Consider the following 26,621-nt stretch of genomic DNA (forward strand, 5'->3'; position numbering starts at 1 on the left):
CCAGGAGAGAAAAAGTTCATACTCTAACTTACTTGGAAGATGCTGCTTAATTCAGGGACAACACTCTGATTTACTTACCCTTGCTCTCAAAACACACTTCAAACATGTCATAATCTTCAGTGGTAAAGGCAAACTTCCCCTTGGTCGCATCCTCCTTGGAGTACAGAATATGGCCAGCAGAATCTGTAATCTAAAAGAAAAAGTAAGTAAGAACAGGTAGCAAATAATACTTGGGAAGAGCACTTATACAAAGTGGAGAAAAGGAAGAAAACACTGTCTATAAAAGACAGTCTATGATGATGATATGGTCCAAACACTCCCAAAGACAAGAATTAGATTAGAAGGTGAAACCAAAATACGGTAAATTTCGAACATTCTAACAGTTGATACAGTTGATATAAGTGACTTTATTAGCAAAAGCTCACTTTATAGATTGTAGGCCAGTATCACTTCCTAGAGAGAGATGTGTCACAAAAATACAAGTGGACAATTACCAAAAGAATATACTACAAAAGGAGAAAGATATATGAGGACACATTTCTTGTATAACACAAATCTTGATGTGGTGCAAGTGGAGAGTGGAAATGGGGCCCCTGATACAAGGAGAGACAGAAAAGAAGGCTTGCTGGAGGACAAGTCTGGAAGAGCTGCTCCTGCAAATTTCACGTTAATTATGCCAAGGACTACAGGAGGTGTGGGAAGATGGGTGTGGGGATAAGAAGTTTCTTCTAAAAAAAGACATCTTTGCTTTCCACAAATAACAATTCCTGTCTTCTAAGTTGTTGGCTCTTCTAAGTTTTCCAAACTTAAACTGCCCCATTCCTAGAGAAAGGCCTGTAACACAAGTAGCGGCATATATTGCTAAGTGAATGATCGCAAATAAAGCAAGGGTTTGACATAATATTATGACAGACTGGGTCTCCGGCTTCTTTTCTAGAGCACATGACTGTCTGAGCAGAAGGCACATTTCATTACCTAAGACAGGAAGCTACTTGTGATGTGGAACACAAAAGGAGTGGATTCCTTATAATAAACTGGATGTTCTAATGCTGTCTGTAAATCAAGATTTGATTATAGGTGAGATTTTAAATACAAAAACTGAGTAGCATAAAGAGTGTAAGTGTGAAGTCGCTCAGTTGTGTCTGACTCTTTGCAACCCCATGGACTGTAGCCTACCAGGTTCCTCCATCCATGGGATTTTCCAGGCAAGAATACTGGAGTGGGTTGCCATTTCCTTCTCCAGGAGATCTTCCCAACCCAGGGACTGAACCCAGGTCTTCTGCATTATAGGCAGACGCTTTACCGTCTGAGCCACCATTTAATTAAAGCACTTTAATAATATTAGTTATTTTTGAGTAGTGAGATTTCTCTACACTTTTTTTTTTTTGAAATAAGAGTAATGTGATTCAACTTGCAATTTAGAAAGATAAATCTGCTAACACTGTGAAGAGACTCAATACTGTGAACAGACTCAAGAAGGAAGAATACCAGAGATAAGAAGATGAGTTAGGACACTAACCCAGTCATTCAGGTTAGAAATGATAAAGGCTGTGGGTATGGAGAGACAGGGGCCAGATTTGAGAAATTTTAAAAACAGAGAGCCCACAGAACAAGACCAAAAAACGTATGCCCACAAGGATTAAGTAAGCAACATAAACTGAGTTTAATGGGCCAGTACAAGCCCACAAGGTGGCAAACAGCAAGCTCATAAAGGATTCCCGCTTAAACAATAAAAGAACATTTTTAAAATTTACTGTGAAGTTCTTAATTAAACAAAGGTAATATCAAGCCATAAAATCTGTCCATATGACATCAAGGAATAGAAAGTAATAAAGGTCTGTTTCTAGATAACACCTTCTGAAGGAAAAAGGCAAGCCAAAGTTCACAACTTATAAAGTAGGAAAGTGTTAATTGTACATGCACAGTAGCTGATGTCAAGAATATGTGAATACTCACTTCATAAAATAAGTGAGAATACAGGTCCACTGGGAATACAGACTCATTTAGAATTGGATTTTCTTGGACCATTCTAGGTAGTGGTCAGAGAAAACAGGTTCTTGGGCAGGTCCTGCTCCAGAAGCCTGACCCCTCTTCCTTTGCCACACATTCAAGATAATACCCCCCGCTTCAAGAGGATCAAGTAGCTTAGGCCCAAACACCAGGCAGATAAAGCAATTAAGAATTCAAGGAACAGAGTTCACCTGAAAGAAGAAACAAATAGGTGCTATCAAACAGAATGAAGGCACTAACAATCAGAACTCAGCAAATGGCATCTGCACGATAAATCTGGCTCTCAGTTTTCCGGAAGCCAAGATTAAGAAAGAAACAAGTTGGGTTATACATCATTTGTTTACTGATGAAAGCTCACAAATTTATCTTCAGAGATTAATTTTCCTGGAACTAAACGAGAAGAACAATTTATCAGGAAGGTCCTTGTGAAAGGACTGTGACCAATATTAGACTTTCCACTTTCAAACATGGCCTGGCTAAAGATACAAATATTAAGACAACTGAGACGGATCCTTTTAGTGACCCGCCAGAACATCCGCCTGATCTAATGCAGAGGCGGGACCTGAAGGAACTGGGTGAAAGCTCCTGAGCCCCAGGCCTCCACCCTCTAGCACCATCCTAGGTCCTCTGGCTGCCCTGGGAAATCTCAGCCTTAAGAAAAGTTGCAATAAGGCTGGGACTACTTTTGGCCACTTACTGCTGCTGTAAGTGTGTGTGTGTGTGTGTGTGTGTGTGTGTGTGTGTGAATGTCAGGAAAAGATATCTTAAAATAATACTACCCATCCAGATCTTGGGTCCTAATTAGCAATAATTACCTTTTATTCTTCAATAAAAGGCCCCCTTGGAGAAACAGCTGAATCCAGGACTGGGGCAAGAAACACACAAGATGAGCCCGGAACATCTTGTAGTGCCAGGAAGTAGAGAAGCGCTCAAAAACAAACCAAGACAAAAAACGCCAACAGGGTATGTCAAAGGGACACATGAATTGAACGAAAGGACACCCAAAAGTCAAAGCTGAAACAATCTGAGCAACAGAATAAAGTAGTACTGGACTGTAATGCAGAGTATAAAATAAACAGCCATGAATCCATACTGACATAAATGATCAAACAAACAAGCAGGGGAGAAGAGAAAAGTCTCCCGTGAAGAACACTCTCAAATAATTTATGTAGAGTTGTCTCTTAAGGAGGTCGCGCATAACTCCCCACTCAAGTGTGGGCCGTACACAGTGACTTCCTTCCAAAGAGTGTAGTACAGAAGGGGAGGAACTTGAGAAGCCTGACAGACACGACCTCTGCCACATGATCAAGGTCAATACAACAGTGATAATTCATGTTGACAGCATGCTCCCGTATGTACCATACGATATTACGAAAATGACACTTTACTTTTGTGTTCTTCCTTCCCCAAACCCATAATTCCAGGTTTCATCACTGAGAAAACATCAGATGAACTCTTAACAGAGGGGTCTCTTATAACATACTTGACTGCTGCTGCTGCTGCTGCTGCTAAGTCGCTTCAGTCGTGTCCGACTCTGTGTGACCCCATAGACGGCAGCCCACCAGGCTCCCCCGTCCCTGGGATTCTCCAGGCAAGAATACTGGAGTGGGTTGCCATTTCCTTCTCCAATGCATGAAAGTGAAAAATGAAAGTGAAGTTGCTCAGTCGTGTCCGACTCTTAGCGACCCCATGGACTGCAGCCTACCAGGGTCCTCCATCCATGGGATTTTCCAGGCAAGAGTACTGGAGTGGGGTGCCATTGCCTTCACATACTTGACTAGTATGCCTCAAAACTCAAATGGCTGTCAGAAACAAGGAAAATCTGAGAAACTGTAATAATCTAGAGGAGCCCTAAGAAATATGACTAAACGTTACATATCAAGGATGAGATCCTGGAACAGGAAAACAAAACATTGGGTTAAAAACTAAGGAAATCTGAATAAAGTACAGACTTCAGTTAATAATGACGTATAAATACTTGTTCATTCCTGTGACTAATGTACCATACAACAGAGGGAACTGGTTGTGGGGTACCTGGGAACTCCATTATCTTCACTGTTTTTCTGGAAATCTAAAACTGTTCTAAAATAAAAAGCTTATTTTAAAAATACTATTCAGAAGGATGAAGTCAAACACATACACACACATATACCTCCAGAGTCTTTAGAAATTTACAATCAAAGTCAAGCAAGCAAACAAACACTTTCATTTACTTATGTTGTGTGTCAGTTGCTGAGTCGTGTCTGACTCTTTGCAACCCCACGAACTGTACCCGGCAGGCTCCTTTGCCCATGGAACTCTCCAGGCAAGGATACTGGAGTGGGTTGCCATTCCCTTCTTCTGGTATCTTCCCGACCCAGGGATCGAACCCGGGTCTCCTGCCTTGCAGGCAGATTTGCCACTGTCTGAGCCACCAGGATGTATTTAAACACAAACAGGTAATTCAGACAGGTCTATACCTACTCTTGTAAAGTGACATATTGTCTGTGGGGAAGGTGGCAAGGCTGTGTCTTTCTACTGGCACAGTTCACACACTGCTTTCATTTGCTGAATCAGCTCCATACCCCAGCAGTCCAGCTCCATACACCACTCAGGCCATAGCAGCAGAGGGCAATCAACTTGCACCTTGAGTGTAGGTGGTAAAATTTTGAAAATGTAATTTCCTTCATACAGGCTCCTACCCTGCACTGTCTTCCTTAGGTTTATGATCAGTCTGTGGTATAATACTGAGTACACAAAGTGTACAAGTCATTTTAAGGATAAACATCAACCTTGTAGCTTCTGAACAACTAAGGAATTCAGAAACAACCAAGTCCCTATACATTGAACAAAATGAACCAAATGTATAGAACCAAATGAACCCTATAGAATGAACTAAATGAACCCTATACAATGTATAGAGAAGCTCTATACATTGCACAAAAATGAACCAAAACAGAAACACCTACCCTTCTCTCCCTCTGAGAGACAGTAGAGCACAGTAGTTAGACTGAAGGTTCCAGAGTCAAACTGCAAGTTGATGTTCAAGTCACAGTTGTGCCACTTACTAGCTGTAAAGCCCTGGGTATGTTCCTTGACCTCTCTGTGCCTCATATGTAAAATAAGGACAAGAGTAAGTACTTCACGAGGTTATTGTTAGAATTAAACATTTAGGTAACTAACCATACTTCCAACCTCAAAGTGCCAACGGATGGCAAACTAGATAAAGTAGTCTACACTGACTAAACCCAGGGATGACTAGGGCCGACAGGGTTGTTACATGAAAAAGGAAAAGACAGGTAAACCCAAAGGAAGCTGCAGGAAGATTTAGAAACTGAAGGGATACAAAGTACCTGCCAAAGCAGGTGCTTGGTTTGTTAATGCAGCACTTTAACAAAACATGTGAAAGGGATTCAAGGGATTAGATCTGATAGAGTGCCAGAACTATGAACAGAGGTTCGAGACATTGTACAGGAGGCAGTGATCAAGAAAAAAGTGATCCCCAAGAAAAAAGAAATGCAAAAAGGCAAAATGGTCGTCTGAGGAGGCCTTACAAATAGCTTAGAAAGAAGAGAAGCTAAAGGCAAAGGAGAAAAGGAAAGATACACCCATCTGAATGCAGAGTTCCAAAGAATAGCAAGGAGAGATGATAAAGTCTTCCTCAGTGATCAATGCAAAGATATAGAGGAAAACAAAAGAATGGGAAAGACTAGAGATCTCTTCAAGAAAATTAGAGATACCAAGGGAACATTTCCGGAGAAGGCGATGGCACCCCACTCCAGTACTCTTGCCTGGAAAATCCCATGGATGGAGGACCCTGGTGGGCTGCAGTCCATGGGGTCGCTAAGAGTCGGACACGACTGAGCGGCTTCACTTACACTTCTCGCTTTCATGCATTGGCGAAGGAAATGGCACCCCACTCCAGTACTCTTGCCTGGAGAATCCCAAAGACGGGGGAGCCTGGTGGGCTACCGTCTATGGGGTCGCACAGAGTTGGACACGACTGAAGCGACTTAGCAGCAGCAGCAGCAAGGGAATATTTCATGCAAAGATGGGCTCAATAAAGGACAGAAATAGTATGGACCTAACAGATGCAGAAGATACTAAGAGGAGGTGACAAGAATACACAGCACAACTATGCAAAAAAGATCTTCATGACCCAGATAACCATGATTGTGTGATTACTCACCTACAGCCAGACATCCTGGAATTCGAAGTCAAGTGGGCCTTAGGAAGCATCACTACAAACAAAGTTAGTGGAGGTGAAGGAACTCCAGTTGAGCTATTTCAAATCCTAAAAGGTGATGCTATAAAAGTGCTGCACTCAGTATGTCAGCAAATTTGGAAAACTCAGCAGTGGTTACAGGCCTGGAAAAGGTCAGTTTTCATTCCAATCCCAAAGAAAGGCAATGCCACAGAATGTTCAAACTACCGCACAATCGCACTCATCTCACATGCTAGCAAAGTAATGCTCAAAATTTTGCAAGCCAGGTTTCAACAGTACATGAACCATGAACTTCCAGATGTTCAAGTTGGATTTATAAAAGCCAGAGGAACCAGAGATCAAATTGCCAACATCCGCTGGATTACAGAAAAAGCAAGAAAGTTCCAGAAAAACATCTACTTCTGCTTTACTGACTACACTGAGGCCTTTGTGTGGATCACAACGAACTGCGGAAAATTCTTCAAGAGATGGGAATACCAGACCACCTTACCTGCCTCCTGAGAAATCGGCATGCAGGTCAAGAAGCAACAGTTAGAACCAGACATGGAACAAGGGACTGGTCCCAAATTGGGAAAGGAGTACGTCAAGGCTGTCTACTGTCACCCTGCTTATTTAACTTACATGCAGAGTACATCATGAGAAATGCTAGGCTGGATGAAGCACAAGCTGGAATCAAGATTGCTGGGAGAAATCAGTAACCTCAGATATGCAGATGACACCACCCTTATGGCAGAAAGTGAAGAACTAGAGAGCCTCTTGATGAAAGTGAAAGAGAAGAGTGAAAAAGTTGGCTTAAAACTCAACAGTCAAAAAACTAAGATCATGGCATGATGGTCCCATCACTTCATGGCAAACAGATGGAGAAACAATGGAAACAATGACAGACTTTATTTTCTTGGGTTCCAAAATCAATGCAGGTGGTGACTACAGCCATAAAATGAAAAGACACTTGTTCCTTGGAAGAAAAGCTATGACCAACCTAGACAGCATGTTAAAAAGCAGAGATGTTAGTTTGCTGACAAAGGTCCTTCTAGTCAAAGCTATGGTTTTTCCAGTAGTCATGTATGGATGTGAGAGCTGGACTATAAAGAAAGCGGAGAGCCAAAGAATTGATGTTTTTGAACTGTGGTGTTGGGGAAGACTCGAGAGTCCCGTGGACTGCAAGGAAATCAAACCAGTCCGTCCTAAAGGTGATCAGCCTGAATTTTCATTGGAAGGACTGATGCTGAAGCCAAAACTCATTACTTTGGCCAGCTGATGACTCATTGGAAAAAACCCAGATGCTGGCAAAGACTGAGGGCAGGAGGAGAAGGGGACAACAGAGGATGAGATGGTTGGATGGTATCACTGACTGAACGGACATGAGTTTGAGCAAACTCCAGGAGTTGGTGACGGACAGGGAAGCCTGGTGTGATGAAGTCCATGGGGTCACAAAAAGTTGGACACAACTGAGCAACTGAAGTGAACAAAGGAGGTATTCAATGAATCATTTTAGCTGCTACTAGGCCACAGTAAGAAGTATCAGACGACTTCAGAAATTCCTGCATGTGTTTTACTGATAAGTAATAAACACGAAGGACTCAACAACATTACGTTTGGGGGAGGAGAAGAGAGGACTGTGGATGCATATATAATGATCAGAGGTTGCAAGTCCATACGTTTCAGTTTGTAAGAGTTCACGCTGAATCTAAAGCTGTAGGGTCTATTACTCTAATGGGAGAGAACACCAAATCACGAAGATGCTATAGTATTACACTAGAAAAGTAGTATCAGAAATACTTCCAAGAGGCTATATACAAAGAATATGGATGACTCTGATAGCCTAGCAGCTATATTTAAAACAAATTTACTCTGATCTTTCAAACAAGATTAAGTATGAAGTCTACCAACAGCATCCCTGAAATCAAAGGACATCTAGATTTTACCCAGAACAAAGTCAAACTTAGAAGGCCATAAGCAGCATCTAGCAACATTAAATTCTTTCAAATTTCCAACACAATTCAGCAATGGCATAGCATAGCACAGAAGTGATGTTTAAAGAAGCTTCTGAAGTACTGAAAACTAGACATGGAAAATTTCCAGGCAGTGGTATGATAATGGATAGATGCTCTCTTCCTGATTCCATCAGCATTTACTGTATTAACTCAACACAGGCAATACGTCATTATTGACTGGGGGGGTGGGAGTGAGGGGGAGTGCAGGGTAGGCGGGGGAGAAAGAGAGGGAGGAAGGGAAGGGGAATGAGAAGGAAAGACCAGTTGCTGCCCTAACAATACTGCTGCGGGGGTGAAGCCAGATCAAATGTTTTTTTTCATACTGTTCCAAAGTTATTTACGGTAAAAACCTCCAGTGTGACCCTTTCAGGCACAAACAAAGCCTTGTTCTTTCTTAACAACTAGTCCCTTGATTTCCCACAAGTTGTGTCGAACAATGAGGTTGGGGGCACAGGATAAAGCAGATGACATCAACCTCCCTCAAGTCGGAGGCTTGTTTGGGAGCCCAAATTCTGGTCTGTGGCCAGCTGGCTGATTTCACAGAAGGCTCCACTGTCCAGGCTTCGAGGCTGCATATGCATATGGGGGCCACAGCTCAGGATCAACCACCAGTCAGCAACTCACACAAGAAACAGTAAAGAAGCCACTGCAGCCCACTAGATTACCTTTAGAAATCAGTTCCCCTTCCCTAGAAACACGAGAAGTCATCATAAAGACATGATACAGAAATTTCAAATTCTAAGCAGCCCCCTTCTCTAGATCACTTGAAAAGAGAGAAGGCTGTGGACAAATGTCAAATGAGAAAGGTTTAAATGAAGTAATGTTGTTTAACTTTTATGGAGATAGAAATACACAATCAGGTTTTAATTTAAATCTAGAAATTAGTATATAACACATAAAATAAACTAGATTTTAATATCATTACATTTTAATGTACCAATCAGCTTTCTGTACTAAACCATCTATTTCTTGATCTGTTTCTAATCCACTGGATAACAGTCACATCAAATGTAAATTTGAGAAAGATGTATTTTTCTTAAGAGAAAAAGATCAGCCCTCAGCATAGACAACAGTAATCATGAGCTGAAGCGTTAACTACTCCAAATAAAATCAATTAAATGTGTAGCGCACATGAGTGCGCACACATTCGCGCGCGTGCGCACACACACACGATCTTTTCATACAGCTTTTAGTGGTGGAAAAAATTATAGACCAATGGTTTCCCAACGGCCAAGGTTCTTCTTGATCATTTTTAGGGTTAAACTGTGATAGGCCTATGACTCAACGCTGAACTTTCCAAATGATCTTGTTTGGCTTTCTCATCTGTAAGCTAGCTGGGAAACACTGGGACCATATCTGAGTGTAATAGCCAAATAAAAAATAATCTCATTTGGCAAAATGAATTATTAATAGCAACAGCACTCTTGAAGAATGACAATAAGAAAAAAGTTAGACCAATTGGATTATTTGGAAGAAGCTAAAAATGTATAAGTGACCTAAATTATTACCATCAGGCTTTTCTTTCTTTTCTGGTGATGATTATGACATCTCCTCACAACTGCTTTCTCTTTTTTCTGTAATGTATTTCCAAAGTATAAATCACCCTTAGGCAATAACTCATCTCATCCCCTAAAATTAATTCACCCTCCAATTTTCACTATTAACACGGATTCCAAAGAACAACGGATACTGGAATCTCCATCTTTATGAAAATGTCTTTATGAAAATGTGGTTTGTAACTCACAGATTCTGAGTCCCTACAACAGGCTTTTATTGTGGACCTGAAGTATGAGAAAACTTCTATGTTCACTCTGCAGAATGGGCTGGTATTTCCTGCTTGAATTCTGTGCAGCAATCTTTAAATCTGAAACTATTTAGCCTGATTTAGCCTCATTTTATGAAACGAGTAGGGAAGGAATAACCTCAATTGGAAATCTCAACAGAAAACACATCCCAATATGGGCCTGAAGGAGAAATCTTTGCAACATAGTCCCACCCATCATTTCAATCCACTTCTCTCTCTGTTCAGAAAGGCCTTGGCTGGGGCTTCCCTGGTAGCTCAGTGGTAAAGACTCTGTCTGCCAACTGAGGAGGCACAGGTTTGATGCCTGATCTGGGAAGATTCCCGCATGCTACCAAGCAACTTTAGCCCATGGGCCACAACTATTGAGCCTGTGCTCTAGAGCCTGGGAGCTGCAACTACTGAAGCCCGTGTGTCCTAGAGTCAGTGAAGCCACTGCAAACCAGAGGCCTGCTCACCGTAACCAGAGAGTAGCCCCAACTCCACGACTGGAGAAAAGACCCAGAACAATTGAAAATTAATTAATTAAATTAAAAAAAAAAAAAGAAAGGCCTTGGCTGGCCACTCAAATACATTTTACCCTATTAACCACTCCTTACCACCTATTGCTTGATTTTCATTATAATCCTTATTACTACCTGAGATTTGTCTGTATTTTTTTAAACTTGTATTTTGTCTTTGTTCTCACTAGAGGTCAAGGACCTGTCTGCTATGCATGCCTATAATCCCAGCTATGTCTGGCATTTGTACTAAGTATTAAATAAATATTTACTGAATGAATGGGAAAATCACAAAACCTCAGAATTACTCATTAAAATGCTCTTTATCTGTCACTGCAATGACACAGGGAGAGGAAGTCAGATAGGCAATTCAATTTTCATTTACTAGAGAGAAAAGCAAAGTACTAATATCTATGGCCCACTGCAATAAGCCCTGCACAATAAAGAGATCATTCCATTAGCCCTTCTAATAATTCTACGAACACTATCATCCCCATCTTACATATAACAGACTCAAAGAGAAAGGTTAAGTAATTCCCCTAAGACCATACCCCCTTTAAATGGTGGAGCTGATGGGATCTGAATCCAAATCTGTCTGACTCCAGACCCAAGCTCAATAAGACTAAAATATTTAATTCAGTTGTACAATAATGCCTACACAGTAGGCATGACATTACTTTCCATTACTGGGGAAGCACACAGGAGAGGTGTACAGGCAAAGACTGGTCCCCATTAAGAGAACACTGTGCTCAAAGAACTGCAAGGTATTCAGAATGGCTACAGTTAGGAGTAGGAGGAGACAAGTGAAGAGGAAAAGATCAGAGATGAGATTAGGACAGTGCCAATTCATTTGTTCATTCACTCCTTAGGCTGAAGTCCTACTTTGTACCATCCACTGTATTCATTTCAGTTCAGTTGCTCAGTCGTGTCCGACTCTCTGCGACCCCATGAATCGCAGCACACCAGGCCTCCCTGTCCATCACCAACTCCCAGAGTCCACCCAAACTCATGTGCATCGAGTCGGTGATGCCATCCAGCCATCTCATTCTCTGTCGTCCCCTTTTCCTCCTGCCCCTCAATCCCTCCCAGCATCACGGTCTTTTCCAATGAGTCAACTCTTCGCATGAGGTGGCCAAAGTACTGGAGTTTCAGCCTCAGCATCAGTCCTTCCAATGAACACCCAGGACTGATCTCCTTGGATGGACTGGTTGGATCTCCTTGCAGTCCAAGGGACTCTCAAGAGTCTTCTCCAACACTTCAAAAGCATCAATTCTTCAGCACTCAGCTTTCTTCATAGTCCAACTCTCACATCCATACATGACTATGGAAAAACCATAGCCTTGACTAGATGGACCTTTGTTGGCAAAGTAGTATCTCTGCTTTTGAATATGCTATCTAGGTTGGTCATAACTTTCTTTCCAAGGAGTAAGTGTCTTTTAATTTCATGGCTGCAATCACCATCTGCAGTGATTTTGGAGCCCAGAAAAATAAAGTCTGACACTGTTTCCACTGTTTCCCCATCTATTTCCCATGAAATGATGGGACCGGATGCCATGATCTTTGTTTTCTGAATGTTGAGCTTTAAGCCAACTTTTTCACTCTCCTCTTTCACTTTCATCAAGAGGCTCTTTAGTTCTTTTTCACTTTCTGCCATAAGGGTGGTGTCATCTGCATATCTGAGGTTATTGGTATTTCTCCCGGCAATCTTGATTCCGGCTTGTGTTCCTTCCAGTCCAGCGTTTCTCATGATGTACTCTGCATAGAAGTTAAATAAGCAGGGTGGCAATATACAGCCTTGACGTACTCCTTTTCCTATTTGGAACCAGTCTGTTGTTCCATGTCCAGTTATAACTGTGGCTTCCTGACCTGCATACAGATTTCTCAAGAGGCAGGTCAGGTGGTCTGGTATTCCCGCCTCTTTTAGAATTTTCCACAGTGTGTTGTGATCCACACAGTCAAAGGCTTTGGCATAGTCAATAAAGCAGAAATAGATGTTTTTCTGGAACTCTCTTGCTTTTTCCATGATCCAGCAGATGTTGGCAATCTGATCTCTGGTTCCTCTGCCTTTTCTAAAACCAGCTTGAACATCTGGAAGTTCACAGTTCACGTATTGCTGAAGCCTGGCTTGGAGAATTTTGAGCATTATTTTACTAGCGTGTGAGATGAGTGCAATTGGGCAGTAGTTTGAGCATTCTTTGGCATTGCCTTTCTTTGGGATTGGAATGAAAACTGCCCTTTTCCAGTCCTGTGGCCACTGCTGAATTTTCCAAATTTGTTGGCATATTGAGTGCAGCACTTTCACAGCATCATCTTTCAGGATTTGAAATAGCTCAACTGGAATTCCATCACCTCCACTTTGTTCATAGTGATGCTTTCTAAGGCCCACTTGACTTCACCTTCCAGGATGTCTGTATTAGACACAAGCATTTCAATGACGATTCAGACACAGGCTCTGCTCAAGCTTAAAGTCTACCTGAGGAGATGGGTAAACACTGAACTACAAGGTAGAGTGATGTATGGTGACACTCGTGTATTCACTGGACGTTAAGGTGCTCCGTGACAGGAGGATGATGAATGAGACAGGTTTATCAAGATACTACATTCACAAAGATCCTTCTAAGAGAGACTGTCTCAATCAGGGCAATAGCTAAATGCCAAGCCCAGGTGACCAACTTTTGCAGAAAGTATCCATTTCTCCAAACCGTGGCTGCTTAAACCAGGGGTGGATATATGACCAAAAGGAAGATAATTAACAGGCTGTCTGGAGACCTAGAATATGGCCTGGGATATAAAAAGAAGCTGAACCACTCAGATCCTTGCACACTGGAGTTGCACCTCAGAAGGTAAAATGATGCATAGAGAGAATTCTTGAGGCAGAGTCTGGGCAGTGAGTGGTCAAACTTTAAGAGAAAGCAGAACTAAGTGGACAGAGGCTATGAAAAAGTTTGCAAATTGTACTAAGGAGTATGATCAAGCTCACATATAGGTTCTGCAGCCTGCACAATATATTAAACTTTTAAAAATGACACCTGACTTATGGTCTCTAAAATACCATGCCTCACAAAAAGGAACCACAACTTCTTGGAGGAACAGCTGCATGCAAGTCAGGGGTTCGACATACAAAAGATGAGCCAAGGGTACCACCTAGCTATTCCACAAAAGAGGGAAGCCATCAAAGTCCAACAGGATTGGGTCAAAAAGGTACAGGAGCCAAAGGGACAAGTGTACATAAAGAATGACTGCAACTGACTAAAACAAGCACTCCAAAAATGGAAGTAAACAACAATAAAAATGATCTCAGTATAATACTTAGAACAACAACAGCCTTCTTCAGACTACAGTGGAGATGACAAGAGCAACAACTACTTGCTGTGAAAACCAACAATAAAAAGGAATGAGCTCTGCACTAAGCCCAACTTTCGTTCCTGAATTATAAATTTTAGAGTAACCAAATGGCTTTAAGTGATGCATTTCTTAGGAGTAATTCCAGCTAGTAAACATGAAATGAACAATTAGAAAATCATCATTTCACAATCTTAATGAAACAATATACCCATATAAATCATCAATAGCTTCACAAGTTAAAGATTAATTGGCAGCTTTGCATTAGAGGCTCCAGGCTGTTACCAACTTCGTAGGCAGGATAATGTTCCCAACCCCCAAGAGATGTCCATATCCTTATTTCCAGAACTTGTGAATGTGTGATTCTATGTGGCAAAAAGGGGTTTGCAGATGTGAATTAAATTAAGGGTCCTTATAAGGGAAAGAAAGAAGGAGGAGAGTCAGAGGAGATGAGATGATAGAAGCTGAGAAGGGAGAGAGGTTTGGGTGGGAGAAAGGAAGAGAAAGTTTTGGAGATACCATGCTTCTGGCTTTGAAGATGGAGGAAGGGGTCACCAGTCAAAGAGTGCAGGTGGCCTCTAGAAGTTGGAAATGGCAAGTAAAGATTTTCCCCTAGAGCCTGCAGAAGGAACACAGTACTGTTGACACCTTGATTTTAGGACTTCTGAACTCTAGAACTGGAAGATAAATGTGTGCAGTGAGCCACCAGTGAAAGTCACTCAGTTGTGTCCGATTCTTTGTGACCCCATGGACTCTCCAGGCCAGAATACTGGAGTGGGTAGCCTTTCCCTTCTCCAGGGGATCTTCCCAACCCAGGGATCAAACCCAGGTGTCCCACATTGCAGGTGGATTCTTTACCAGCTGAGCCACAAGGGAAGCCCAAGAATACTGGAGTGGGTAGCCTATCCCTTTCTCCAGTGGATCTTCCTGACCCAGGAATAGAACCGGGCTCTCCTGCATTGCAGGTGGATTCTTTACCAGCTGAACTACCAGTGAGCCACTAAGTCCATGATAATTTGTTTAGAGCAGCAGTTGGACTTTAATACATTCACTGAATCTACTGATCTACCTTAGCAGCACTGAGGGGCACAAAAGTGCTGTGTGCAGTGCCATGATGTCACATGAGGCACACAACACCACTCATGAAGTAGCCTCACATAAACCCAAATCTAGTTACCTATTTATAGTTGATTACTTTTACAAGAACATGGGGGACAGACTCATCAAATGACACCTCAAGGAAGCAGAGACAGACCTACAATGTAGGACATGATTTGAGGACCACTGACCCCAACAATATAATTTCAAGCATATAAAAAAAAGGGAGCTGGGGAAGAGAGAGTGAAACTATTGTAGATTAAAGAGACTTGAGAGATACAACAAATTAATTTTAAATAGCTATTTTTGAAACAAGTGGAGAAATTTGAGTATGAAGTGGGTAGGTGGCTCAGCGATAAAGAATCCGCCTGCCAATGCAGGAGATGTGGGTTTGATCCCTGACTTGGGAAGATCCCCTGGAGGAAGAAATGGCAACCTACTCCAGAATTCTCACCTGGGAAAGCCCATGGACATAGAAGTCTAGAGGGCTACAGTACATGGGGTCACAAGAGAGTCAGATACAATTTAGTGACTAAACATCAATCAATCATTAGACAGCATTAAGGAATCATTGTTAACTTTGCAAGGCAGGAAAACAGCCACATAACATTGTGATTAAGTTCATATTTTTAAAGAGATTCATCCTGAAGTATGAAAGACTGAAACACCATGATACTCAGACTTTAGTTTAAAACGACTCAGCATAAAATGAGAAGGGAGAAGCAGTTAAGATGAAATAAGTGTGACACGATTCCGATAATCTGGGTAATGTGTACACATGGTGGATAGACTGTACTCTTCTCTATAAAAAAACAAATGCCAAGACCAACTTGAATTAGTTGGTGATATTTTAAAATCAAGAGCTTTCGCTTAAAAATCTGGATTTCTAACTTCATTTGAAAAACCAGATGTGGCAACAGATCCACATCAAGAGATAAGTACTGACTATTCCAAACTGACAGTTTCCACTACTCCCAGTTATCCCTCATTTATCAATCATGGCTGCCGTTTTTCTTATAGCTGGCCCAATTCATTCATTTTTGTTACCTACTTGGCATCCAGGAGAAGGACCTCAGAGGTAGTCTGAGTCAGCTGGCCAGTAGCAAGAGAACAGAGCAGACAGAGGATGAGACGGTTGGATGGCATCACCGACTCAATGGACGTGAGTCTGAGAAAACTCTGGAGGATGGTGAAAGACGCCAGGGAGGCCTGGTGTGCAGCAGTTCATGGGGTTGCAGAGTCGGGCCCGACTTAGAAATAAACAACCACAAAGCAAGAGAACAGAGCAGACGTGGGGAGAGCAAGTGTGTGATGATAAAATGGTAGCATGTAGATACAGATTCCTGCTGCCGAGGTCCCTTCAGCAGCCTTGGATGTAAATGTAATTCCTGTAAGAACCTGCTATATTATATGCTTCCTGTATTAAGTGCTTACTAGAAGCAAGGCAGTATGCTTGACATTCAGAAAAAAATGAACACGAAAATAACAACTGCCCTCACGATACTAATAGTTTAATGAGGAAGACAAGATATAATACTAGTTACACTGTAAGATGAAAATAAACTGAATTTAGGGTACTGTTCAGGGTGGCTCATATATAAAATGCAAAGGGGAGTGATGACAAAGTACGTAAAGCTTCAGGAACAGATCATGAAGAGTGCTACAGAGTATGTTGGAAAATTTCAACTTTACCAGGTAAAGAATAGTTAAGGTTTTAAATCGTAAGTACAAATCAGAGGAGCAACACTAGAGATGAGAGTAAACTCTCTTTCATTGCTCAAATTCTTTGATTCTATGCCCTACACCCTTTGACGAGCCAGAAGCAGGACCCCCAAAATACTGTATCTAAGCCTATAAAATTATGCCATCATTCCTTTCTTGGCCAGAGAGAAGTTTGGGGCCTGAAGAGAATAACAAAAGTCTGGGTCATGGTGCAACAGTGGTGAAAATAGTTTTTACCTCTCAAAGTTTAAATAATCTGCATCTGTTAACCACTGTGCATACTCAGTCGCTTTAGTCATGCCCAACTCTTTGTGACTGTAGGCCTCGCCAGGCTCCTCTGTCCACACAAGAATACTGCAGTGAGTTGCCATGCCCTTCTCCAGGAAATCTTCCTGACCCAGAGATCCAACCCTCATTTCCAGAGTCTCCTACACTGCAGGTGGATTCTTTACCCTTTGACCCACCAAGGAGGCCATCTGTTACCACTAATGGGTTCCAATACTTACAAATAAAACTATGATTTTATTACACCCAAAGCTCTAATTTAGTGTAAAAATGTTTCTTCCTGTCTGGGTTCAAGACCCCTCCTGTTAAAAACAAAAACCAGGTGCTTATAGTGAATGAATAAAATTACCTAAAATGCAATCAAATATTGACAGATATTGAACACATTAACGCTTCGAAGATCAGGTCTGGTCATCCCAAATCAATATTGGACCAAACTGGCACTACAGTAATACTTGTCACCATCCAAGAGTATCACTGAAATTTACAGAAAACTTGGCCAAGCCCAGACTCTGGGGAACCAGAAAGGAAAGGACTAGAGACTGAGACCGTTTTGTCACCAAAAATCGACTTTAATCAATCACAGGAATGACAAATAAAAGACACGGTGAGAATAAGATTGCAGCAGTTTTCTGTCACCTTACTTAACTCCCAACCTAAGAATCCACTTCAGCTCTGACACCAGCTCTATTACCTTTCTGAGCCTCCGTTTTATCATGTGTAAAATGAGGCTAAACAGTACTTAGTTCATAGGGTAATGTACGAACTAAATGCTAATATGTGTACAGCAGCACGGGACCTGAACACAGCTGATGCTCAAGAAATAACAGCTTTTTATTATTCACAGTAAATCTGATTCCATTATTTTCCTGCAGGTATCAATGTCTTATGATGATGATCCCCACAAATAATCAGCCTCCAAAGACTTCTTTGAAGACCCCTAGTTACCAGTTCAAGGTACCTAAAACCAAAACAGGAACAAGACCACAAGGACCCAAAGTCAAGGCCGCGGCCGCTCAGCGGTCACCACATCCGCCAAGGCCCTGGCGGGCCCTCTAAAGGGTTCCCGGCTTCGGTGCGCGGTTCCCAGTCCCGCCCCGCGACCGCCAACGAGCGGGGTGAGGGGGCGGTCTCGACGGCGCGCCCTTCGCGCTCCGCGCGGCCAGGCCGGCCCTCCAGACCTCCGCCCGCCCGACTCCCCGATCCTCGGCCACCTCGCCGGCGCCTGCGGTCTCCCCTCCCCGCCCCGCCCCGCGCCGCACCTTGAGATGGGTGCGCAGGCCGCCGGCGCCCCCAGACTGGTCGGTGATCTCGTACGCGCCCGTCACCAGCAGGTCCTTGTGGATCTCCTCGCGGAGGCACTTGCGGGAGTTAACGGGCAGGTGGAAGGAGATGGCGAGGACCGAGCTGGGGCCCAGCAGGAGTAGCAGCAGCAACGCGAACGGGCAAGGGCCACGCTGAGCCTGTGGGCCTGAGGAGCCAGACATGGTGCCGGAGACTGTTCGCCGCCCTGGGCCTCGATCGCGCCGGAACCGGGAGGGCCCACGGAACTCACCTCTGACCTTCTCAAAGTCGCCGGCGCCATTTTGGAGACTGGCAAATAGACTGGGGAGGGGGGAATGTATTAGTAAACCTTTATAAAGTGAAGAAGGGATATGATACTACGTCATGCCCACAAATTAAAACGGTTAAATGAGATTTTTCTAGGGGTTTCCAGGAAAAGTTTCATTTTTATTAAGCTCAGTGCCTGCTCAGTCGGCCATAGCAAGTACGGGCAGCTCAGGAAGTAATTTTCTTTTAATTTCCGGAAGTAGCGTCCGCGATGTTTAAGGTCGGTGATACCATAGCAACCAAGCCCCAATAGGAAACAGCCACACTGCCTATCGCTGGGCCCGCCCACCGACCACCGCGGACCGGCTGTGGGGCGGCCCTAGCACCCTGGTGACAGTTGGGACGTAGAGCACCTAAGAGGAAGACTTCGAGAAGCTGAGGAAAGATTCTAATTTGGCTATTAGGCGAGTGGGGGCCAGAACTTGAGAGAAGTGGTAGAAGTCACCTGGTGAATGTGAGCTGGAGGTGTCCAGTTCGTGGGCCTGAGTAGGGGTTATTTAGGCTGTAGTAACTAATTTCTGAATGTGCATCTTATTTAGCAAATATTGAGCACCTACTCTGCCAGGTAGTATTCAAACTAAATTTGGATTAATATTTAAATTGAATGAACACTGTAGATGGACCTAATGTGGTTTACCAGATAAGAGTTGTACACGGAGGGCAAGTATTGGTGTATTTTAAACGTTTAAAATACCGTCTTACTAGTCATAGCAAGAAAATTTACATAGTAATCATTCATGCTTTCCTGTAATAAATATTTATTGACTGCCTACTGTGTGCCAGACTCTATACCATTCGTACATACTGACATGTTTATTGATTTAACCATTATGGGGATTCAAGGCTGAAAAAAATAGGAAGATGAAAAAAAGAGTACTTAGTTTGAAATTATCTTACTTTGATTCATGTTTATTGAGCATCTACAGAAATACCCAGAAGGTGGACTGTCTGCACTTAGCAAATTAAATAACTGTTACGTATTTATAACTTACTTCAGTCTACCTAGTTTTTCTGGAACTGAAGTTGCACAAACAAAACAAGAACAAACATAAAGGAGCTGTAAAGCATTTTCAGTTCAGTTCAGTTGCTCAGTTGTGTCCAACTCCTCCCTGTCCATCACCAACTGCTGGAGTCCACCCAAACCCATGTCCATTGAGTTGATAATGCCATCCAACCATGTCATCCTCTGTTGTCCCCTTCTCCTCCTGCACTCAATCTTTCCCAGCATCAGGGTCTTTTCAAATGAGTCAGCTCTTCATAAATCATTTTAAAATTTGACAAATGCCATATAATAATTATTTTATGAGGTGTCTACTTAGGAACACTTATTTGATTATTTTATCCCTCTTCAAAGAGATATGATTGCTAATCTACTCATTGGTGGTTTAGTCGCTAAGTTGTGTCTGACTCTTGTGACCCCGTGGAATGTAGCCCACCAGGCTCTTCTGTCTGTGGGATTCTCCAGACAGGAATACTGGAGTGGGTTGCCATGCCCTCCTCAAGGGGATCTTCCCAACCCAGGGATCCAACCCAGGTCTCCTGCATTGCAGGCAGTCTCCTGCATTGCCAGCAACTCTTTAACAATTGAGCCACCAGGGACACTCTCTTAGTGTGTGTGTCCGAAGTTGCTTCAGTCATGTCTGACTCTTTGTGACCCTGTGGACTGTAACCCACCAGGCTCCTCTGTCCTTGGGATTTCCCAGTACATCCTGATATTTTGCATTGGCCTTTTCCTTGCCAGTACATGGAATTAGTACCAAGTCATTATCTAATTCATTGTTTACTCACAGTCCTGAGGCTCTGCTGATCATCAGCAAGAGATTTGCAAACCATAAAAAAAAAACCTATGTGTATGTTTTCTTTAGATTTCTTACATTTAAATAATAGCTTATATGTTTTAAAATATTTTCACACATATTAATTATGTTGGTTGGCACTTTCAAAAACCAGTGTGACATAGGCTGAGCAAATCTTTTGATTTTATAAATGAGGAAACTGAGGTTCTGAGACCCCAAAGAATTCTTGTACCCAAAGTCCCATAGATTAAAAGTGACAAAGTCAGTCTGAGGGCCTGAACTATCTTTAGAAAGGTGCTGTTAATATTATTTATATTTTACAGGTGAAGAAATTATATTTTACTTAGAGAAATTGAGTTACTTTCCCCAGTCACAGCTCTCAAGTCCTTTCCTGTCTCACTTATCCTGGCCCTCAGCTCTTTCCTGTCCCCCGCCCCCTGTGCCCCCCCTTCCCTCCTTTATATTTTCTCCTTAGTACTCGTCACTATCTAATGCTGCATACATTTTACTTATTTATCATTAATAATTTAATGATAAATCTGTCTTAATATTAATCTGTCTCCTTAATTAGGATATCTGTTTTGTTAGGCGCAGGGATTTTTGTCTATTTTGTTCACTACTTTATTTTCTGAATCTCAAATAGTGCCTGGCATTTAGAAGGCACAATAAATAAAGATTCAATGAATGCAAGATTAATTCCTTAGCGCCTCGCAGGAGGTCTAACAGCAAATCTATTCCATTATTCCTTAGTTGTTTTCACACAAATTTATTTAATCCATAATGTATTCAAAGTGTAGGATACCACTTCAGTTTCAGCAACAACATGTTTGTTTTTTTTTTTTTAATTGAAAAATGTGTTCTTGTTTCCATACAAAATTACAGGGAAAAAAACAAAAAACTCCCCTCTGCTATGTAACTAGAGGGCAGAGTAGATACTCCAGGGAATGAGAACTTTTCAACTCTGCCTCTGTGTTAAATAAGGATTTCCCTGGTGGCTCAGATTGTAAGGAATCTTCCTGCAATGCAGGAGACATAAAAGATGTGGGTTCGATCCCTGGGTTGGGAAGATCCCCTGGAGAAGAGAATAACAAATAAGGTACCATTTCACATCTCTTTGGGGAAAAGGCCTCATTCTGAATTGGAGAGCAAATGGAAAGTGTCCCACAACTAAAGAAAATGTTTTTTTGTTTTTTTTTTACCCCCTGGCCTCACAGTGCTCTGCTATCCCATCATCCTGAAACTTCCCCAGCCAGCCTCACCTAAGATTCTTGAAAACCCCACTCCCCCACCCCAGCCTCTGGAGGTGAAGAGATGTCACCAGGATGCACCCTCCACCCAGTCTGTCTTTAAGCCACAGATTTCACAAACTTTCGTTTGTATGAGAGGGAGTTTGTTTAACACACACCTCACTCCAGACAGTGAATCAGAAGCTCTTATTAAAAATCTGCATTTGTAATAAGCTTGCTGGGCAGTTCTGTGGTTGGGAGTCTCTGGACGCTCCTATGGCCCCTTGATGCCTCCTTCAAGCAGCCTAATCCTCTGGTGTGGCTTGAGGCTCCCCGGCTCCCACGCAGAAGCAGTGAAGGATCCCTACCTCCGGTATCCCTGCCCATTTGCGTGTACAGTCCCACTCACAAAGCTGCATTTGAATAGCTAAAACAAGATGGGTTCTGTGAAGAGACAAGAGAGTCTTTTGGAAAGCAGTTTGTTATGTGTCATACTCTTTGACCCAGAGAGTGACTCCAAGGATATTTTCTGTGGGTCCTCTAAGTTCTAGAGTCCCCTGGGGAGCTGATCCTGGAAACTCTATGCTGCCCTGTGGGTGATCTCATCCCATCCAGGACTTGAAATGCATCCATAGAGGATAACTCCCAGGTGTGAATCTCCAGCCCTGCCCTCTCCCCTAAACTCCAGAGTCTGTATCAGGCTCCTGACTTGACATCTCCACTTGGATGACTAATAGGCAATTCACACTTAACTCTTGATTTGGCCTCTCCCCCTACTCCCAAATCTGCTGCTTTCCCCATCTCAGTAAATGACACCACTTTCTACTTCTTCACTGAGGCCATCCTTGTTTCCTCTTTCTCTTACCCCCCAACCCACACAGAGCCAGTTCATCAGCAAGTCCTATGAGTTCTGTGTCCTAAATATATGCCTATCAGTTTCCACTTCTCTCTGAGCTAGGGATCGGCCAAGTACTGCCCAGCTAGGCAGGCCAAATCCGTCTGGCAGCCTCCTGCTTTTATATTGCCCGGGAGCTAAGAATGGTTTCCACACTTGCAGAGGGTTGTTACAAATGAAGGAGAAGGGTCAGGAGAGAGAGGGGGAGAGGCAGAATGTGTGCAAGAGAGCTTATGTGGCTCACAAAACCTATTTACTATCTGACCCTTTACAGAAAAGTTTTCTTCTCTCACCAAGATTAGACTACAGCCTTCCTCCTGTTGTTTCTGCTTCCATTCTTATGCCACTATAGCCACACTCCTTAATACGCCTCGTGATTTTCCTGAAAAGATGTAAATCAGACCGATCAGAATAAAGCCCAAATACTTTAGCACGTCCCACCGATTGCCACTGTGATCAGTCTCCTGCCTACCTCCCTAATCTCACCTTATTTGATGATCACTTCCTCCTACCTCCCACCCGGTCACTCTCCTGCAGTCCCTGGCCTTCCAAACAGCTGAAGTTTCTACCTGCATCAGGGCCTTTGCACTGAACGCCTACCTGGAACTCTCTTCTCCACACCTTGTCCCATGGGCCCTGGACTCTGAGGCTCTCCCTGCTGTTCAGGTCTCAATTCCAATGTCACCTCCCAGGGAGCCCACCTTACACAAGTAACCCTGTCCCCAGGTTACTTTTGATCATGCGATCTGGTTTTATTATCTATATAGGGTGCATGTGCATGCTAAGTGGCTCCAGTCGTGTCCAACTCTTTGCGACCCTACTGGACTCTAGCCCGCCAGGCTCCTCTGTCCATGGAGGTCTTGAGGCAAGAATACTGGAGTCAGTTGCCGCCCTGTGCCAGGGGATCGTCTGGACCCATGGATGGAACCTGAATCTCTTACATCCCTTGCATTGGCAGTCAGGTTCTTTACCACGAGCACCACCTGAGAAGCCCTTGCCATTATTTGACAGTATCTTGTTCTTTCATTTTTGTTTGTTATCACCCAACCCAACTAGAACTTAAGCTCTAAGAGAGCAATCTTTGCTGTGTGCCTGATGTATCTCTGAGGCCAGGCACAGTATTCTGTGCACACTGGGTGGTCACATATTTGCTGAATGAAATACTACAACATAACATAAAGCACTTAGCACACCAGCATAGATCAGTTGCTCCATAAATGCTAGTTCCTCTATCTAGTATTTTAATTGCCATTTTTATATGGAGAAGCTGAGGTCTAACGTTGTTTAGTGACTTGCTTCAAGCCATACGATGAGTCAGTATTAGAGCTGAGAATAGAAATGAGAGCAGCCCAGTTTTCAGACATAACTGTCATTACATTTGATAAAACATGATATATATTATTTAGTCCCCACTCTACTGAGAAGTTTTCGATTCTTCTGGGTTCTCTTTTTCTACTCTCACTTATATTCAAAATACAACTTTTGTGGGTTTAAGTAAATGTAAGTCTTTCAAGACATTCTTAAAGATACTGATAGTTGATGTGAAACTTGTAGAATCAGTTAACATCTCCCCTTAATTCATTTTGCTTAAGAAGCAAGATTTATCTTCTCTCCAGATTCTCATGTTCTGAATTTTTATTTCCCTAGTAGGAAGCATGACCTCCCTAGCCCTCCATCACAATTAATGCCCTTCATTAGTGTTGTCCCTAGAACATTGTCAAGGTAAGCCTATCAGGGCCCAGCCTTTATGTTACATCCTATAAATCCTTAGTCCCAGGATCAAAGTTTTTCTAGTGCTATATGTGAGTTGAGAACACTAAGAAGTCTGGATTTAAGAAAAAATTATTAGGGAGAATTTTTATTTATGTATTTATTTTGGGCTGTGCTGCATGGCATGTGGAATCTTAGTTCCCAGACCTGGGATCAAACCGTGTCCCCTGCAGTGGAAGCAGAGTCTAAATTCCTGGACCACGAGGAAAGTCTCAGGAAGAAGTCTCATTTAAAAATGAGGCAAGCACAAGATAATAATATATGTTCCCAAAGAAGTTTCAGACAATATAAGAACCATCGCATGAACCATCACCACTATCCACATGCCTTGAGAGCAAACCAAAGCTGACAAGGGCAGGAGTGGAAGGGAGGTGTCACCTCTGTCACATTGGCACTGTTTGCTTATGGAGAACACCAGCCCCAGAGCCCAGGGCAGAGAGGTGAAGTCCTGGAGGCCAGGAAGGCAGAATCCCAAGGCAAGAATGAGATGAAAAGAAATCCACCTGGCCAGCTGGAGTGGAGGTACCAAGGTGCAAAAAAAAAAAAAAAAGTGTTGCAAAGATGAGACTCTAGGGGAGAAGGATATAGGGTCAGGGAGCTAAGATGGAACTGTAGGGGCCCCATGTTTACCTGATGTCTGTAGCCAATCATGCTTCTGAGAAGAAAAAAAAAAATGTATTGAGAAGGAAAGACAGAAATGAGGAAATTGCTCAGTGCTTTGTGAAGCAGCTCCAGAGTTGAGGCACCCCAAAGGAAGATTCATAGCCAAATGGCATCTACCCTCATGTCCCTGGAAACAGCTGTGCCTGTAGCCTGCACACATGCAGGTCCTAAGAGCTCTCAGGATCACTTCAAAAAGCCCTCTGAGACTTAAAAAGCTTGGTGACTGAGAGCAGAGGACTACACTGGTTTGGGCCTTCACTCCTGGTTCTGAGAAGGTTTTGTTTTCTCTCCAATGCACTGTTCTTGATAGGCCACTAAGCGGTCAGCATCTGGTGCCCGCCATCATCAGCTGTGTCTGGAATCTACCAGAAGTTATTCTCCTCCCCAAAAGCTCTATCTTGTGAGTGATACAGACCATACAGATGGGAAAAGACCAGCAGCTGCAGACACCTTGATAATGCCCACTTGACTTTCTCTTTATTATTTACTTGATTCAGCTCTGTACACTGAATTCACCTGGCAGATTTTTAAAGACTGCCAATGCCTAGGACCCACCTGGGATCCAATGCAGTCCCAGGTCTGCAGAATATCTGGCTCTTGTCCAGGGGAGTTCCCTAACTTTGCTACACACTGGACCCATCTGGAGATCTTTAATAAACACTGATGCCTGTCTCCTCCCACGACACCCCTTCCCCCAGACATTCTGATGCGAATGGTACGGGTGCAGGCTGGCATTTAGATGTTTTAAAACTTCCCGACATGGCACCCAGAGTTGCAAATTAATGCTGCACCTAACCCTTGGCCATTCCTATTTCCATCCCTGACCTTTCCACACCTTCCAAGGACCACACTCTCCATAAATATTTCTCAGTCCGATTTCCATCCCTGCTTCTCCTGCCTGAGCACTGCTGCCCTTTCTCCTGGGACACAACACGAAATTGGACCTCTGGTAAGGGGAGTCTCTGGAACCTTGTCCCAAACTGGGGGACAAGGTTCATTCCTGGGCCAGCCACGTTCTGCCATCTCAAGTGTCAGCAAAGGGGGAATGGGAAGCCAGGACTTTAGATGAAGAGGAAGTTCTCTTGCAGGCACATGAGGGAGGCTTTTTTTTTTCTCTCTTTCTTGCAGAAAGTCGTTGTGGCACGTGGGCAAAGGAAGTATTAATAACCTCGCTAAAGAGGTACTTCTCCAAGATTTGGTGTTTCACAGACCACAGCCAGTGCTGTCAGTTCTACAGATGGCCAACTTCTGCATTTCAGATAGTGGCTTCCGAAGATAGCTAAACTTGCATCCCTAAAGCAGAAGACCCAGCTGTGGGGAAGGGAACCATCAAAGTCTCTAAGCCAGAGGTCAACGCCACTACCCACATGAGGGTCAGGGGCAAGCAAAATCATTAGAAGTGACTCTTTCGGAGTGAAGTTAAAGTAACAACATCCAGCCTTGCAATAACCAGGGCTTTGTGGCAAACCCACAGTGAGAGCCTTGGACTGGACTTCCCTCAGGAGATGTGTCCTTTAGACAGGGGTCCTGGCTCTGCCCTGCCACCCACTCACTGGGCGGCCTTGGGCTAGAAATTACGCCATCTAGGTGTTGACTTCCTCCTGTGTAAAATGTGAAGCCAAAGACTGAGAACAGAGCCTTTATTTGACTTTGTATAAGCATGCATTCAAAACATAGTGGAGAAATCGCAGACTCGCAAAGGTG

The 26,621-nt window shown here is 43.1% G+C and overlaps 1 protein-coding gene across 1 annotated transcript in view; it reads right to left on the reverse strand.

Annotated features, from left to right (window-relative positions):
* The window catches only part of TMED10 (transmembrane p24 trafficking protein 10), a 34,877-nt gene extending 16,328 nt beyond the window's left edge, over positions 1 to 18,549 (reverse strand). The window contains exons 1-2 of the mRNA XM_061429490.1: positions 18,219 to 18,549; positions 79 to 190 (exon numbers count right to left, since the gene is read on the reverse strand). Coding sequence (XP_061285474.1) covers positions 79 to 190; positions 18,219 to 18,443 — 337 coding nt within the window. The 5' untranslated portion in view covers positions 18,444 to 18,549. The remainder of the gene's footprint in view (positions 1 to 78; positions 191 to 18,218) is intronic.
* Positions 18,550 to 26,621: the final 8,072 nt, after the last annotated feature.

This window comes from Bos javanicus, chromosome 10 (assembly GCF_032452875.1).
Source record: "Bos javanicus breed banteng chromosome 10, ARS-OSU_banteng_1.0, whole genome shotgun sequence".
Classification (NCBI taxonomy): Eukaryota; Metazoa; Chordata; class Mammalia; order Artiodactyla; family Bovidae; genus Bos; species Bos javanicus.